Source organism: Tursiops truncatus, chromosome 6 (genome assembly GCF_011762595.2).
Source record: "Tursiops truncatus isolate mTurTru1 chromosome 6, mTurTru1.mat.Y, whole genome shotgun sequence".
Classification (NCBI taxonomy): domain Eukaryota; kingdom Metazoa; phylum Chordata; class Mammalia; order Artiodactyla; family Delphinidae; genus Tursiops; species Tursiops truncatus.
The window spans coordinates 93,622,589-93,640,240 of NC_047039.1; the positions used below are offsets into that span (position 1 = coordinate 93,622,589).

The 17,652-nt window shown below is 40.7% G+C and overlaps 1 protein-coding gene across 7 annotated transcripts in view; it reads right to left on the bottom strand.

The window, feature by feature from the left end:
* Window positions 1–391: 391 nt before the first annotated feature.
* Window positions 392–17,652, bottom strand: part of PTGR1 (prostaglandin reductase 1) — a 45,058-nt gene continuing 27,797 nt past the window's right edge. For 3 of the 7 annotated variants that reach the window (XM_073806396.1, XM_073806397.1, XM_073806400.1), the window contains one exon: window positions 392–17,593. In XM_073806396.1, coding sequence (XP_073662497.1) covers window positions 5,415–6,347 — 933 coding nt within the window. In that variant the 5' untranslated portion in view covers window positions 6,348–17,593 and the 3' untranslated portion in view covers window positions 392–5,414. The remainder of the gene's footprint in view (window positions 17,594–17,652) is intronic. The other 4 variants (XM_073806401.1, XM_073806402.1, XM_073806398.1 and 1 more) reach the window with 3 other exon arrangements.

The window sequence follows — 17,652 nt, forward strand, 5'->3', positions numbered from 1 at the left end:
TAAAAAATAGTTTATTGCTAGAAAAAATGCATCTGAGCCTTCAGCAAGTCACAGTCCTTTTGCTGGTGGAGGGTCTTGCCTCATTGATGGCTGCTGACTGATCAGGGTGGTGGTTGCTGAGTTGGGGTGGCTGGGGCAATTTCTTAAAATGAGACAACATTGAAGTTTGCTGTATTGGTTGACTCTTCTTTTCATGAACAATTTCTCAGTAGCTCTCAGTGCTGTTTGATAACATTTTACTCACACCAGAACCTCTTTCAAAATTGGAGGGACTTCCCTGTTGGCGCAGAGGTTAAGAATCGGCCTGCCAAGGCAGGGGATGCGGGTTGGAGCCCTGGTCCGGGAGGATCCCACATGCCACAGAGCAACTAAGCCCGTGTGCCACAACTACTGAGCCCGCTCGGCTAGAGTCCGTGCTCCACAACAAGGGAAGCCACTGCAATGAGAAGCCTGCACACCGCAACGAAGAGTAGCCCCCGCTTGCCGCAACTAGAGAAAGCCCGTGCACAGCAACAAAGACTCAACACAGCCCATAATAAATAAATAATAAAAAAATTTGGAATCAGTTCTTTCAAACCCTGCTGCTGCTTTAGCCAAGTAAGTTTATGTATGTAATATTCTAAATCCTTTGTTGTCATTTCAGCGTTCTTCACCAGGAGTAGATTCCATCTCAAGAAACCACTTTTTTTGCTCATCCATAAGAAGCATTCCTCATTCCTTAAAAATTTTATTATGAAATTGCAGCAATTGAGTCATATCTTTAAGCTCCACTTGTAATTCTAGTTCTCTTGCTATTTCCACCACACCTGCAGTTACTTCCTCCACTCAAGTCTCAAACCCCTCAAAGTCACCCATGAGGGTTGAAATCAGCTTCTTCCAAACTCTTGTTCATGTTGGTATTTTGACCTTGTCCCATGAATCACGAATGTTCTTAGTGGCGTCTAGAATGGTGAATCCTTTCCAGAAGGTTTCAATTCACTGTACCCGGATCCATCAGAAGCACCCATCTCCATCAAGTCATCTTTTCATTCTGTTAGCTCTTAAGTTTCTCCAGGATCCTGTTTTGAAACCCTTCACCCCCCCACTTTTTTGCCATATCCACAATCTCTTTAATCATTTCCTTGGTTGGCTCTGTTGTAAGTTCCATGGAGTCATGCACATCTGGACACAGTTTTCTCCGGCAGGAATTTATTGTTTCAGGCTTGATGGCTTTCTTGGCTTTTTCTTTTAACAACGATGGTGTCTTTAATGATGTAATCCTTTCAGACTGTAATGATGTCCTCTCTAAGTTCTCTTCCATAGCACTGACAGTCCTTTCCGTAGAGTACCATGTGGAATGAGCCTTAAAGGTCCTATGACCCCCTGCTGCAGGGGCTGAATTAGAGATGTTATGTTGGGGACAAGTAGATCACTTTGACTCCTTCATTGTTGAACTCATGGGGTTCTGGGTGGCCAGGGGCATTGTCCAATATCAAAAGGACTTTAAAAGGCGGCCCCTTGTTGGCAGGTTACTTCTGACTTCAGGGACAAAGCACTGATGGAACCAGTGCAGAAAGTGTTCTTTCCCGGCTGGTGTTTCTCTTTTCCCTTCAAGGTTCCGTGTCAGCAGCTTCATAGTTGAGGGCAGCCCTGATCATAAACTCCACTGCATTTGCACAAAACAGAGTCATCCCGTCCCTTCCTGCCTTAAATCCTGGTGCTTGCTTCTTGTTGTTACTAATAAATGTCCTTTGTGGCATTTTTGCCCATAATACGGCACTTAAACATCTGCATTAAAAACCTGTTTAGGCAGATATTCTTTCTCAACAATTTTCTTAGTGGCATCTGGGGAAGTCTGCTGCCTCTTGGTCGGAAGAAGCTATTTCTGCTGTTATCTTGACATTTTTTTAGGCCAAACCTCTTTCTAAAATTATCAAACCATCCTTTGCAGGTATTAAACTCTCCATCTTTCCATCTTTCAACTTTAAGTTGTCACCTAATGACTTTGCTTTTTCTTGAATCATTTAAGTCTATAGATACGCCTGCCTTAGAGCAACCTTGCATCCACATAAAAGCTGCATTTAAAGGCTAAAAAGGGGGACTTCCCTGGTGATCCAGTGGTTAAGACTCCGTGCTCCCAATGTGGGGGGGCCCGGGTTCGATCCCTGGTCCCACATACTGCAACTAAGCCTGTGCACCGCAACGAAGAGCCCGTGCACCGCAACGAAGAGCCCGTGTGCCGCAAGAAAGACCCAGCGCAGCCAAAATAAAATTTTTAAAAGGGATTAAAAGGTATGTATTTTGTAAAAAGAGCAAGGTTGAGCTAATACGGTTATGGCTTGAGAAAGATTGAAACAGGTATGGGAACATCTCGTTGTTATAGCCTAACCCAGTAGGTAACATCCATAGGCTTGTAGATATGATTGGCAGTGACATGGGATTAAAGAGAAACTGGTTACAGATAAGACCAAGGGGTCTCAGCCATCGTGAACAGACTGGAGTTTCTGGTGACAGATCCAACAGAAAGGTTTTCCCCTTTTGCAATGGATTGGGAAATGTGGACAAGAGCATTGCCTTTCCAAGAAAGGGGGAAAATAAGGTAAGAAACAAGAGCAAGAAAAGGGTATACAGGCCTGGTCTCATCATTTTGGGAAAGCTGTCTCCTTTGGCTGTCATCTGCTTCAGTTCTTGGAAATCTTCAGGGTGAGGTCACCAGTTGGTGTGCAGGTCCCATAAGGGTTTGAGGCTTCCTTTAGATGAGACACGTGGGTCCAGGAGTCAACTCCTTGGAGTTTGGTGGCGCAAGGATTGGTCAGTTGCGCTTGATAAAGGCCTTTCCAGCATGGTTGAATAAAGTGTTTTGTGGAGATGTCTTTTCCAATAAAGAAATCTCCAGGCTGCGAAGTGTGGCGTTTGACGTCTTCATCTTTAAAAGGATTGCTCTATTAAAGCATGGTTATTTTTAATAGATGTAATTAGACCTATGCAACATTGCAGTATATCTCATTTCGTTAGTTGTAGATGAAAGAGGCAGGAGCTAGATGCATGGGGTGCCCAGCAGTTAGCTCAAAGGGTGAGAGTTTATGAGTTCCAAAATGAGTGGACTTGAGATTGAGAAGGACCAGAGGCAGTGCTTTTGGCCAAAGTCTTTGGAGGATTTCCACAAATTTTGACTATTGAGGTTTTTTTTTTTTTTTAAATTGGGTATAGTTGCTTTACAGTGTTGTGTTTCTGCTGTAAATTGAAGTGAATCAGCTATATGTATCCATATATCCCCTCTTTTTTGGATTTCCTTCCCGTTTAGTTCACCACAGAGCATTGAGTAGAGTTAGCTGTGCTATACGGCAGGTTCTCATTAGTTGTCTCTTTTACACATGATGGTGTGTATATGTCAATCCCAATCTCGCAATTCATCCCACACCCCTTTCCCCCTTGGTGTCCATACGTTTGTTTTCTGTGTCTCTATTTCTGCTTTGCAAATAGGTTCATCTGTACAATTTTTCTAGATTCCACATACATGCGTTAATACACGATACTTGTTTTTCTTCTTCTGGCTTACTTCACTCTGTATGACAGTCTTTAGGTCCATCCACGTCTCTACAAATGATCCAATTTCGTTCCCTTTTATGGTTGAGTAATATTCCATTATGTATATATACCACATCTTTATCCATTCGTCTGTCGATGGACATTTAGGTTGCTTCCATGTCTTGGCTATTGTAAATAGTGCTGCACTGAACATTGGGGTGCATGTGTCATTTTGAATTAATGGTTTTCTCAGGGTATGTGCCTCGTAGTGGGATTGCTGGGTCATATGGTAGTTTTATTTTTATATTTTTAAGGAACCTCCATACTGTTCTCCATAGTGGCTTTATCAATTTACATTCCCACCAACAGTTCAAGAGAGTTCCCTTTTCTCTGCACCCTGTTTAGCATTTATTGTTTGTAGAGTTTTTAATGATGGCCATTCTGACCGCTGTGAGGTGATACCTCATTGTAGTTTTTTTATTTTTTGCGGTATGTGGGCCTCTCACTGTTGTGGCCTCTCCCGTTGCAGAGCACAGGCTCCGGACGCGCAGGCTCCGCAGCTGTGGCTCATGGGCCTAGCCGCTGTGCGGCATGTGGGATCTTCCTGGACTGGGGTACGAACCCGTGCCCCCTGCATTAGCAGGTGGACTCTCAACCACTGCGCCACCAGGGAAGCCCCATCATTGTAGTTTTAATTTGCATTTCTCCAATAATTAGGTTGAACATCTTTTCATGTACCCCTTGGCCATCTGTATGTCTTCTTTGCTGAAAGGCTATTTAGGTCTTCTGCCCATGTTTTTGATTGGATTTTCTTTTTTGTTATTGAGGTGCATGACCTGTTTGTATATTGTGGAGATTAATCCCTTGTCAGTTGCTTCATTTGCAAATATTTTCTCACATTCTGGGGGTTGTCTTTTCGTCTTGTTTATGGTTTGCTTTGCTGTGCAAAAGCTTTTAAGTTTAATTAGGTTCTATTTATTTATTTTTGATTTTATTTTCATTACTTTAGGAGGTAGGTCAAAAAAGATCTTGCTGTAATTTATGTCAAAGCGTGTTTTTCCTATGTTTTCCTCTAAGAGTTATGTCAAAGAGTGTTTTTCCTATGTTTTCCTCTAAGAGTTTTGTAGTGTCTGGTCTTACATTTAGATCTTTAATGCATTTTGAGTTTATGTTTGTGGATGGTGTTAGGGAGTGTTTTAATTTCATTCTTTTACATGTAGCTGTCCAGTTTTCCCAGCACCACTAACTGAAGAGACTGTCTTTTCTCCATTGTATATTCTTGCCTCCTCTGTCATAGATTAGGTGACCCTAGGTGCATGGGTTTATCTCTGGGCTTTCCATCCTGTTCCATTGATCTATATTTCTGTTTTTGTGCCAGTACCATATTGTGTTCATTACTGTAGCTTTGTAGTATAGTCTGAAGTCAGGGAGCCTGATTTCCTCCATTCTTCCAGCTCTATTTTTCTTTTTTTTTTTTTTCTATTTTTCTTAAGATTGCTTTGGCTATTTGGGGTTTTTTGTGCTTCAATACAAATTGTAAAATCTTTTGTTCTAATTCTGTGAAAAATGCCATTGGTAATTTGATAGGGATTATGTTGAGTCTGTAGATTGCTTTGGTAGTATAGTCATTTTCATAATATTGATTTTTCCAATCTAAGAACATGGTATATCTCTCCATCTGTTTGTGTCGTCTTTTATTTCTTTCATCAATATCTTAAAGTTTTCTGCATACAGGTCTTTTGCCTCCTTAGGTAGGTTTATTCCTAGGTATTTTATTCTTTTTGTTGCAATGGAAAATAGGATTGTTTCCTTAATTTCTCTTTCTGATCTTTCGTTATTAGGCTATAGGAATGCAAGAGATTTCTGTGCATTAATTTTGTATCCAGCAACTTCACCAGATTCACTGATTAGCTGTAGCAGTTTTCTGGTGGCATCTTAGGATTTTCTGTGTATAGTATTATGTCATCTGCAAACACTGACAGTTTTACTTCTTTTCCAATTTGTGTTCCTTTTATTTCTCTTTCTTCTCTGATTGCCGTGGCTAGGATTTCCAATACTATGTTGAATAATAGTGGCAAGAGTGGACACCCTTGTCTTGTTCCTGATCTTAGGGGAAATGCTTTCAGTTTTTCACCATTGAGAATGATGTTTGCTGTGGGTTTGTCATATATGGCCTTTATTATGTTGAGGTAGGTCCCCTTTGTGCCCACTTTCTGGAGAGTTTTTATCATAAATCGGTGTTGGATTTTGTCAAAAGCTTTTTCTGCATCTATTGAGATGATCATATGGTTTTTATCCTTTAATTTGTTAATATGGTGTATCACATGGATTGTGTTGTGTATACTGAAGAATCCTTGCAACCCTGGGATAAATCCCACTTGATTATGGTGTTTGATCTTTTTAATGTGTTGTTGGATTCTGTATGCTAGTACTTTGTTAAGGATTTTTGTGTCTATGTTCATCAGTGATATTGGTCTGTAATTTTCTTTTTTTGTGATATCTCTGTCTGGTTTTGGTATCAGGGTGATGGTGGCCTTGTAGAACGTGTTTGGGAGTGTTCCTCCCTCTGCAGTTTTTTGGAGGAGATTGAGAAGGATAGATGTTAACTCTTCTCTAAATGTTTGATAGAATTCGCCTGTGAAACCATCTGGTCCTGGAGTTTTGTTTGTTGAAAAATTTTTTTTAATCACAGTTTGAATTTCATTACTTGTGATTGGTTTGTTTATATTTTCGAATTCTTCCTGGTTCAGTCTTGGAAAGTTGTACCTTTCCAAGAATTTGTCCATTTCTTCTGGGTTGTCCGTTTTATTGGCATGTAGTTGCTTGTGGTAGTCTCTCATGACCCTTTGTATTTCTGCAGTGTCACTTGTAATTTCTCCTTTTTCATTTCTAATTTTATTGATTTGAATCCTCTACCTTTTTTTCTTGATGAGTCTGGCTAAAGGTTTATCAATTTTGTTTATCTTCTCAAAGAACCAACTTTCAGTTTTATTGATCTTTGCTATTGTTTTCTTCATTTCTATTTTATTTATTTCTGTTCTGATCTTTATGATTTCTTTCCTTCTACTAACTTCAGGTTTTCTTTGTTCTTTTTCTGGTTGCTTTAGTTGTAAGGTTAGATTGTTTATTTGAGATTTTTCTTGTTTCTTGAGGTAGGATTGTATTCCTGTAAAACTCTCTCTTAGAACTGCTTTTGCTATGTCCCACAGGGTTTTTTTTTTTTTTTTGCTGCATTGGGTCTTTGTTGCTGTGTGTGGGCTTTCTCTGGTTGTGGCGTGCGGGCTTCTCATTGCAGTGGCCTCTCTGGTGCAGGGCACGGGCTCCAGGTGCACGGGCTTCAGTAGTTTTGGCACACGGGCTCAGTAGTTGTGGCACGCGGGCTCAGTAGTTGAGGCACGTGAGCTTAGTTGTGGCACGCAAGTTCTAGAGTGCAGGCTCAGTAGCTGTGGTGCACGGGCTTTTGCTCCGAAGCATGTGGGATCTTCCTGGGCCAGGGCTCGAACTCGTGTCCCCTGAATTGGCAGGCGGTTTCTTCATCACTGCGCCACCAGGGAAGCCCATGCGTCCCATAGGTTTTGGATTGTCATGTTTTCATTGTCATTTGTTTGTAGGTATTTTAAAATTTTTTCTTTGATTTTTTTTCAGTGATCTCTTGGTTATTCAGCAATGTACTGTTTAGCCTCCATGTGTTTCTGTTTTTTACAGGTTTTTTCTGTAATTGGTTTCTAATCTCGTAGCATTGTGGTCAGAAAGGCGGCTTGATACAATCTCAATTTTCTTAAATTTTCCAAGGATTGATTTGTGACCCAAGATGTGAGCTATTCTAGAGAGCATTCCATGTGCACTTGAGAAGAATGTGTATTCTTCTGCTTTGAGGTGGAATGTCCTGTAAATATCAATTAAGTGTGTCTGGTCTATTGTGTCATTTAAAGCTTGTGCTTTCCTTATTTATTTTCTGTCTGCATGATCTGTCTATTGGTGTAAGTGGGGTGTTAAAGTCCCCCACTATTATTGTGTTACTGTTGATTTCCGCTTTTATGGCTGTTAGCATTTGTCTTATGTATTGAGTTGCTCCTATGTTGGGTGCATAAATATTTATAATTGTTATGTTTCCTTCTTGGATTGATCCCTTGATCATTATGTAGTGTCCTTTCTTTTCTCCTGTAACAGTCTTTATTTTAAAGTCTATTTTGTCTGATATGAGTATTGCTACTCCAGCTTTCTTTTGACTTCCACTTACATGGAATGTCTTTTTTCATCCCCTCATTTTCAGTCTGTATGTGTCCCTAGGTCTCAAGTGGGCCTCTTGTAGACAGCATATATACGGGTCTTGTTTTTGTATCCATTCAGCCAGTCTGTGTCTTTTGGTTGGAGCATTTAATCCATTTACATTCAAGGTGATTTTCGATATGTATGTTCCTGTTAACCATTTTCTTAATTGATTTGGGTTTGTTTTTGTGGGTTTTTTCTTCTCTTGTTTCCCGCTTAGAGAAGTTCCTTCAGCATTTTTCGTAATGCTCTTTGGTGGTGCTGAATTCTCTTAGCTTTTGCTTGTCTGTAAAGCTTTTGATTTCTCTGTCAAATTTGAATGAGATGCTTGCTGCATAGAGTAATCTTGGTTATAGGTTTTTCCCTGTCATCATTTTAAATGTATCCTGCCACTCCTTTCTGGCCTGAAGAGCTTCTGCTGAAAAATCAGCTGATAACCTTATGGGGTTTCCCTCATATGTTGTTTTTTGCTTTTCCCTTGCTGCTTTTAATATTTTTTCTTTGAATTTAACTTTTGTTATTTTGATTAATATGTGTCTTGGCATGTTTCTCCTTGGGTTTATCCTGTATGGGATTCTCTGTGCTTCCTGAACTTGGGTGGCTATTTCCTTTCCCATGTTAGGGAAGTTTTCGACTCTGATCTCTTCAAATATTTTTTCAGACCCTTTCTCTTTCTCTTCTTCTGGGACCCCTATAATTTGAATGTTGGTGCTTTAATATTGTCCCAAAGGTCTCTGAGACTGTCCTTGATGCTTTTCATTCTTTTTTCTCGTCTTTTTTTTTTTAAGATGTTGGGCATAGGAGTTTATTAATTAATTTATTTATTTTTGCTGTGTTGAGTCTTCGTTTCTGTGCGAGGGCTTTCTCTAGTTGTGGCAAGCGGGGGCCACTCTTCATCGCGGTGTGCGGGCCTCTCACTATCGTGGCCTCTCTTGTTGCAGAGCACAGGCTCCAGATGCGCAGGCTCAGTAGTTGTGGCTCACGGGCCTAGTTGCTCCGCGGCATGTGGGATCCTCCCAGACCAGGGCTCGAACCCACGTCCCCTGCGTTAGCAGGCAGATTCTCAACCACTGCGCCACCAGGGAAGCCCCATTCTTTTTTCTTTATTCTGCTCCTTGGCAGTTATTTCCAGCATTCTATTTTCCAGCTCACTTATTCGTTCTTCTGTCTCGGTTATTCTACTATTGATTCCTTCTAGTGTATTTTTCATTTCAGTTATTTGTTGTTCATCACTGTTTGTTCTTTAGTTCTTGTAGGTCTTTGTTAAACATTTCTTGTATTTTCCTGATCCATACTTCCATTCTATTTCTGAGATTTTGGATCATATTTACTATCATTTCTCTGAATTCTGAGGTAGATTGCCTATTTCCTCTTCATTTTTTTTGTTTTGTAGGTTTTTACCTTGCTTCTTCATCTGTAACATATTTTTTTGTCATCTCATTTTTTTTGATGGGTGGGGCTGTGTTCTTGTCTTGCTCGTTGTTTGGCCTGAGGTGTCCAGCACTGGAGTTTGCATGCAGTTTGGTGGAGCCGGGTCTTGGTGCTGAGATGATGATCTCCAGGAGAGCTCACACTGATTAATATTCTCTGGGGCCTAAGGTTCTCTGTTAGTCTAGTGTCTTGGACTCAGTGCTCCCACCACAGGGACTCAGGCCCGACCCCCAGTCTGGTTGTGCAGTGATTCCTCCCATCCCCTTAGGTGTCCAGGGTCCCCCACTAGCACCCAGTAGGTGCTCTGCAAGGATTGCTGCAATGCATTCTTTTTTAAAATTATTTATTTATTTAATTTATTTATGGCTGCATTGGGTCCTCATTGCTGCACACAGGCTTTGTTTTAGTTGCTGTGAGTGGGGGCTACTCTTAGTTGCAGTGCATAGGCTTCTTATTGCAGTGGTTTCTCTTGTTGCACACCACGGGCTCTAGGCGCACGGGCTTCAGTAGTTGTGGCTCATGGGCTCTAGAGCCCAGGCTCAGTAGTTGTGGCGCATGGGCTTAGTTGCTCTGCGGCGTGTGGGATCTTCCCAGATCAGGGCTCAAACCCATGTCCCCTGCATTGGCAGGAGGATTCTTAACTACTCTGCCACCAGGGAAGCCCCTCGATGCATTCTTGTACTTGTGAGGAGATACGAACTCCATGTCCTCCTACTCTGCCATCTTGACTCTGCCGCCCCCCATTAAGTTTTTTTTTAAACTTTAGTTTTTGTGTTTTTTAAAAAAAAATTAATTTACTTATTCATTTTTGGCTGTGTTGGATCTTCGTTGCTGCAGATGGGCCATCTGTAGTTGCGGTGAGCGGGGGCTACTCTTTGTTGCCATGCACGGGCTTCTCATCGCAGTGGCTTCTTTTGTTGAGAAGCACAGGCTCTAGGCGTGCTGACTTCAGTAGTTGTGGCACGTGGGCTCAGTAGTTGTTGCTCACGGGCTCTAGAGTGCAGGCTCAGTAGTTGTGACACGTGGGCTCAGTTGCTTCTCAGCATGGAGGAGCAAACCCGTTTCCCCTGCATTGGCAGGCATATTCTTAATCACTGGACAAACCCGTGTCCCCTGCATTGGCAGGCGTATTCTTTTTTTTTTTTTTTTTTTTTAAAGGGAACCCTCTGACACTGTTGTTGGGAATGTAAATTGGTGCGGCCACTATGAATTTATTTATTTATTTATTTATTTATTTACTTATTTATGGCTGTGTTGGGTCTTCGTTTCTGTGCGAGGGCTTTCTCTAGTTGTGGCAAGCGGGGGCCACTCTTCATCACGGTGCGCAGGCCTCTCACTGTCGTGGCCTCTTGTTGTGGAGCACAGGCTCCAGACGCACAGGCTCAGTAGTTGTGGCTCATGGGCCCAGTTGCTCCGCGGCATGTGGGATCTTCCCAGACCAGGGCTCGAACCCGTATCCCCTGCATTGGCAGGCAGATTCTCAACCACTGCACCACCAGGGAAGCCCTGGCAGTCGTATTCTTAACCACTGCACCACCTGGGAAGTCCCCCCCCATTGAGTTTTGATGACACTTAGTTCATTTGATTAGTCCTGAAGCCTGGTGATGATGTGTACAGTGAAAGTACTGAAGATTTGGCCAAACAACACATACTTGCTGTAATATTTGACGAGTAAAACAGGTCCCTTGGTTGCTGTGGAGCTCAAGAGGGGTTCATCAGGTAGGGATATTTTTTTCCAGTAAGTTTTAGCTACTGAAGAGGCAATAGTTTGTCTACGTGGGAAAGCTTCAGTCCAGTGGGAAAACATACAAATCATTACCAAGACATATTTGTATCCATGGGGTGAGGATAGCTGAATGAAGTCCATTTTCCAACTCTAATGGCAATTTAAAGTGTTTGGGGGCAGTGCGGACAGGTTTCCCCGGATTATATGTTGAACAGGTGGGGCTTCTGTAGGGGGTACAGAGATAATTAGAGGGGATCCCATGATTATTTTTTTGGTGGCCTTAACTAAAAGGACAGTAGCAGGAATGACTCTAAGGCAAAAGGGGTATCCTCGTGCTCAGGGTCTAGCTGCCAACTCTAGTACCCTATGGGGTGATGGTGATCTCCATGCTTTTGGGTAAGTAAGTGCTTCTCTCCTTCTCTTGTATGAAGAGGAAAAAGGGAAGTTGATCAACAGTAGGGAGATTTATCAAGCTTTCCTGTAATGTATTAAAAGCTAGATCATTTGATTCATCCAGTTGGCTGTTTTGGTTGCTGCTATCAAGTTCTAGATTTATTGTCTCCTTTTGGCAGAAATGCCAGCATGACATTTTTTCTAAGGAATCTTGGCCCAATAAATGAACAGGGCTAGAGGAACTAAAGAGAAAAGGGTAGCTATCTCTTAGCCTAAACCAAAGGAGATAGGTTAACAGACAGGAACCTGGGGAGGTTTATTTTGAGACCCCCCCCCCTCACTGAACCATTTTAATCCTCTGAGTCAGGGGCTCTTGAGTAACAGGTTGAGCCCCAAGACTGTAGCTCTGGTGTCAGTGAGGATGGACGGACTCATTCCCAAGCTGGAGAGTGGTTTCTCTAAGTTGATTGAGGGGAAGGATTGGGGAAAAACCCTGTAATTCCCTGGGAATTGGGGAAGCTGGTTAGAGGATTGAGGGTGTCTGGTGCACTTAAGCTTGTGACAGTCTTTCCTTCAATGTCCTGGCTTTTTGCACTAATGGCAAAGACCAGGAGGGTTTGTGTTTCATTTAGGGGCCTCTACTTGGTGGAGTTGAAAATTGAGGATTTTAGTGGTCGGTCTTTTAGTTGAATCATCTGTGGTGCCGGTGAGCTGATTTGCTGAATTAAATACATCTGGAGTGGAAATAATTTCCCATTCCATCCTGGTCCTTTTAACTAGAAGAGAAAGATCCCTATTCAACCCATTAATGAACATAGAGTTAAAGGCTACCCCAGGGGCCAGCAAAATTGAGTTTGTTTGGGAATAACAGAAATTACAATTTGGGACATGCAAACTATGGTAAACTTATAGACATGTCCGGAGAAGGAAGGTCAGGAGTGTTCTTTTTACAGCGGAATGGAGGAAGTTGGGAGGGGCTGTTTTGAATGAAAGTTCATTGGAGGAGAATGAGAATTCAGGGTTGTGGTGGCTTCTCATTGGCTGAGTTGCAGTGGTTTCTCATTGGCTGGGCTGTTGTTGGCGAGGAAGAAGTCTTTCTTCCTGCTGAGGAATGTAGAGTAAGCTGGTATGTGCTTGAGAGCTCTCCCTTCAGGGCTTTCAGTCTTCATTTTGCATGAGGTTTTTCTTTTATTTGTTTTCACAAGTTCTAAGATTATTTCAGGCTGGAGTCCTTAGGTGTCTCTCCCTATAGAGTGGTTCTGATAACTTACAGCTTTGCTAAATCTACCTGTAGCTCTTCTGGGGCTTTTCCCCATTGATATTCAAGATGTTTATGGGTTTGTTTTTTTGTAAAGTGCGACCAAGGAGAGCATTCCTTTTTAAATTAATCATTAATGGATACATATTCCCCAGTTTTTTCCTGCTTTGAAGAATCTTCTTCATTTTCTCTCTTGATCTGCTAACATGTTCAGAACCTTCCTTTAGCTCTTTGAGCATATTTGACAGTTATTTTAAAGTCTTTGTCTAGTAGGTCTGAGTTCCTCAGGCATATCTCCTGTTTCTCTGTACGCCTTGTGATTTTTTTTGTTGAAAACTGGACATGTGAATCTTATATAGTCATCCCCCCTTATGTGCAGGGGATACGTTCCAAGACCCCCAGTGGATGACTGAACCTGCAGATAGTACTGAACTCTTATATATACTATGTTTTTTCCTTTACATACGCACCTGTGATAAAGTTTAATTTATAAATTAGTCCCAATAAAATATTAACAGTAATAATAAAGTGGAGGGCTTCCCTGGTGGCGCAGTGGTTGAGAGTCCGCCTGCCGATGCAGGGGACACGGGTTCGTGCCCCGGTCCGGGAAGATCCCACATGCCGCGGAGCGGCTGGGCCCGTGAGCCATGGCCGCTGAGCCTGCGCGTCCAGAACCTGTGCTCCGCAACGGGAGAGGCCACAACAGTGAGAGGCCCGCGTACTGCAAAATAATAATAATAATAATAAAGTGGAATTATAATAATATTGTGTAATAAATATGTGAATGTGGTTTCTCTCACAAAATATCTTATTCTACTGTGCCCATTCTTATGATGATGATGTGAGATGATAAAATGCCTATGTAATGAAATGAAATGAGGTGAATGACAGGCAGTGTGACATAGCATTAGGCTACTATTGACCTTCTGACACTGTGTCAGAAGAAGGATCATCTGCTTTGGGTGATCCTGGATCACCGAACATGATGTTGATGGATAGATGTTGAGAGCAGAAGATGTTTTTGGTTGGGAATACCGGGCAGGTTGGAGCGGGATGGTGTGAGATTTTATCACACTATTCAGAATGGTGTGCAATTTAAAAGTTATGAATTGCTTATTTCTGGGATTTTCCATTTAATGTTTTCGGGCTGCAGTTGACAGCTGTTAACAAACTGTGCAGAGCCAGACCATGGATAAGGCAGGGGACTACTGTAGTGTGGTAGCTCTGGAAATCAGATTCTCCTCAGATTTTTTTTTTATTGTTTGTTGTCGTCTCTCTGCCAGTGATCAGTCTGTGGTGAATGCTTAGACTTTTCTCAGGTCTTTTCTGAGCCTGTCTTTCCCTGGGCAGAGGCAGAGGCTTTCTAAATTCTCCCACACACGTGGGGATGGTTCAGGTGGTAATGCGAGCCATGGGGAACGATGGGGAACGATAGATGAAGCTTCGCTGCTTACTCGCCGCTCACCTCGTGCTGTGAGGCCCGGTTCCTAAAAGGCCGTGGACCGGTACCGGTCTGTGGCCCGGGGGTTGGGGACCCCTGCTTTAAATCCCCTGGGAGCCACTGTAGCCAGTGGGGGTAGTTGGAAGAATGGTCACTCACCTCTGTGTCTGCTCTTCCTTCTTGATCAGAAGCAACCATCCACAGTCAGGACCTGGGACCCTGGTATTTGGAGGAAAAGGTCTTTATTGCCCACCTTGGCTCCAGCAAGTCAAACTAGAAATGTTTGGGCTGGCTGATGGGGAATGGGTAGCTGCTACTCTGCTAAAGGCTAAAATCCACCACTGTTCATTGCAGTTTACCACTTAAGATTTCCCCTGGACACTACAAACCTTAAAATAGTCTCCTGTGTTCCAAATAATCACTTTAGGTACTTTCTGCCAGTACAGTTGTTGTCTAGGTGGAGAGATGGCTTCCTGGCGCCTCCTACTGCTCCATTTTCCCTGACATCAGTCCTTCCATGTCTTTGATTTTTATCCTTCTTTTTGGAAGCTGTTGTCAACTTTTATCTTCCAGCTCTGCTACTAAATGTTTTGAATGTTTTATTTTTGTTGTCATATTTATATTTCCAAGTGCATTTTCTGATTCTCTGCTTACTCCTTTTTAAAAAAAATCATATTCTGTTTGTGTCATGGGTGAAATACTCATTTCTCTGAGGATGCTAATATGGTATCCTTTAGTGTTACCGCTCCCTTCATTATCTTTCCTCTGAGTTGTTTTTACTTGTTTTCTCTCTTTCTCCTTGGAGGCTTTCCTCAAACTTCTGGTGATCTTTGACTACTCACATTTAAGAAGAGGGCTCTAAAACACCACTTGGAAGGTGTTTCAGTTACTGTGGCACTGTCCATTAGGAATAGAATGTGAGCCACGTAATAATTTCAGATTTTCTAGTAGCCACTCTAAAAAGGTAACAGGAGACAGGTGAATAATATAATTTGTTTTACCCAGTATATCCATAATATTATATCAACATATAATCAGTATAAAAAATTATTGGTGAGGTATTTTATATTATTTTTTTGCACTGTCTCCAAAACCCATGTGTATTTTACAGTTGCAGCACATCTTAGTTCATACACTAAATTTTTATTTGAAATACTTGAGCCATATTGAGATTAATAAAACTTAGAGTTGAAAAGTAGATTTACATAGTTCTTCCAAATGCACTTTGTTGTTAGTCTACATATACCTAAATTTTTCAAGTATCAGAAAATTATTTTCCTTCGATATTTGCATCCACATTTACAAAGTTGTTCATCTTTTTATCGGAAGAACTGATTTGATTTTGAAACAAAGCATATAGTTTCAAAGCAATATCTGTTTAAATAAATTCAACTCTTCTGTCAATTCTGTTACTACCATTAAATTCAATGATGTATTGCATAAATGGAAAAACTAAATTTATCAGTATCAACCATTCTTCACATTTTTCTTGTATTTTGCAGCCAATTTATACAATGCTATTGATTACATTGACAATTTGCATGTTGACTCATGTTAGAAAAATGTCTAAAGTCATTATTTTTTGTTTATATTATGAAATGTTTCAATTTTAACGAATTTTTCTCACCTGAGTAGGTCACAAGTTTTTCCCACTCTAAGACGCTTCAAATGTAGCTCACTCATATTCAGTGTGATACTGCCACTTTTTGTCTTTGATTTTCGAATACTTAGCAGTCATTCCTTTCATTTCAATAAAATCTTGAATTGGAATTCCCAGCACAGGAAATCTTTGTAAAATTCTTTTATGATTCAACCAAGGAGTATCAGTAAAGAACACAAGATCATTAAAAACGTTATTTTCAACAGTTTCATAAACTAGCAGTGATTATATCATTTGCACACATGTACGGAAGAATTTTAACATCTGTATTCATGTTTGTCTTCTTGGAGTCTGCTTCAGAAAACTGAACAGATATTTTCAGTAGTTACCATATAGTGGAACAAAGCAATGAGGGAAATACCATTCTCTTGCTTTAAAATTCCAGTATATCTGTCTTTGGACCTAACACAGCTTCAGTCTTATCTTTGTGATAGAAACGAATTTTTTTCTCTAGCTGAAATTTCTTCTTTATCAGGTGGAAAATTGTCAAAAATATCTGTCATGAGTTTGAGTTTTTAGACAATGAATTGACATTTCTTTATAAATTTTGATGTTCTTTGAGACAGAATGTACTCAAAGTTTTCAGTTGGCAGTGTCATATATTACACACCTAAAGCTAAGTACTTGAAATTTTTCTAATTTTGAACCAATTGATCTTTGATATTACAAGAAATTTCTTGTCTTCTGTGAGCAAAATTAGAAGGTTAATTAAAATTTTCAATTTTTATGTGTCTTTTAAAGTCTTCCTCATAATTTTCTAACTAGATTATCATAATTAAAATGGTCATTTCTTTTATCATCTCTCCATCGAAGATTCTTGTGTGTGTGTGTGTGTGTGTGCGTGTGTGCACACATGCAAGAATTCAAACCATTTTATAGCTGGCCAAGTATAAGCTTGAAATCCTGCTAAAAATTGTTTAAAAAATTGTTTAAATTTTTTGTTGGAAATGTAATTCTCATTTCATAGGACTTATTTCGTGGATTCTTTTTTGACTATTGGGAGAATACTTATCACTAAACTGTTGCTGAAAAAATGAAATAACTATTAGCTGCTGTCTTAAATATTGTCTACTGTATTGAACACTTGTGTACAACAAACAGCCTTCTCATCTTCCTGTGCCTGCAGTGAGTTGCATTTGCTACTCATCATCGAATGTGCACTGTACCCTCTTGCACTCTTTTTCTTTGCTGTACTCGTTGTGGTACTAGCTTCTGTATTGCACTGAATTCTGCCTCATTAATATGCCTTCATTAAAAATCTAAATATTTTTCCATATTTTTAATCTAGATAATTTTATTATATTACAGTTAAAATAATAAGTATCTCAATTTATGATTATGGTTTACATATAGGTGTCACTGTAATTTGTGCTGTCTGCATAGGTGTTCTTTAACTTGTACTATCTACATAAAATATCCAGTAGACACATTGTGATGTTACTTCAGTGCATAGAAAAAAATCATCTGAACTGAATCAGTCTGTTGATACTGACTAGATTGGTGAAGTGTTTATCTGTAATACTAGAAGTCATGCACGTTCCTGTACAAGCATTACAATACAACAGCAACGTCCTGTGCCGTGCAACAGTTAAAGTGAATTGTAGTTCTACCAAAACAATAAAGTTGTGTTTAATGGAAAAATATTTACTCTGCCTCAGTTTTTTAAACCTTGAAATGTGGCACTCCATCCATATTTCCAGTTCTTAGTCGCCTTAAATGGCTACCATATTGAACAGTACAGAGTTGGAGTACGCAGTGAGCCACAGAGAACCCAACAAATCAGAGTGACGTTAACTCAGTACAAGTTTATTTCCCAGTCAGACTTCCACCTTTTTCTTTCCAACATTTTGTAGTCATGTCATCTGGAACATATGGCCTCCAAGGTCCCAGAGGCAAGGAAAGCAAGACCTGGAACATTATACAATGTTTCTAAGCACTGGCCTGGAAAAGCTTAGAACCTTGGGTCC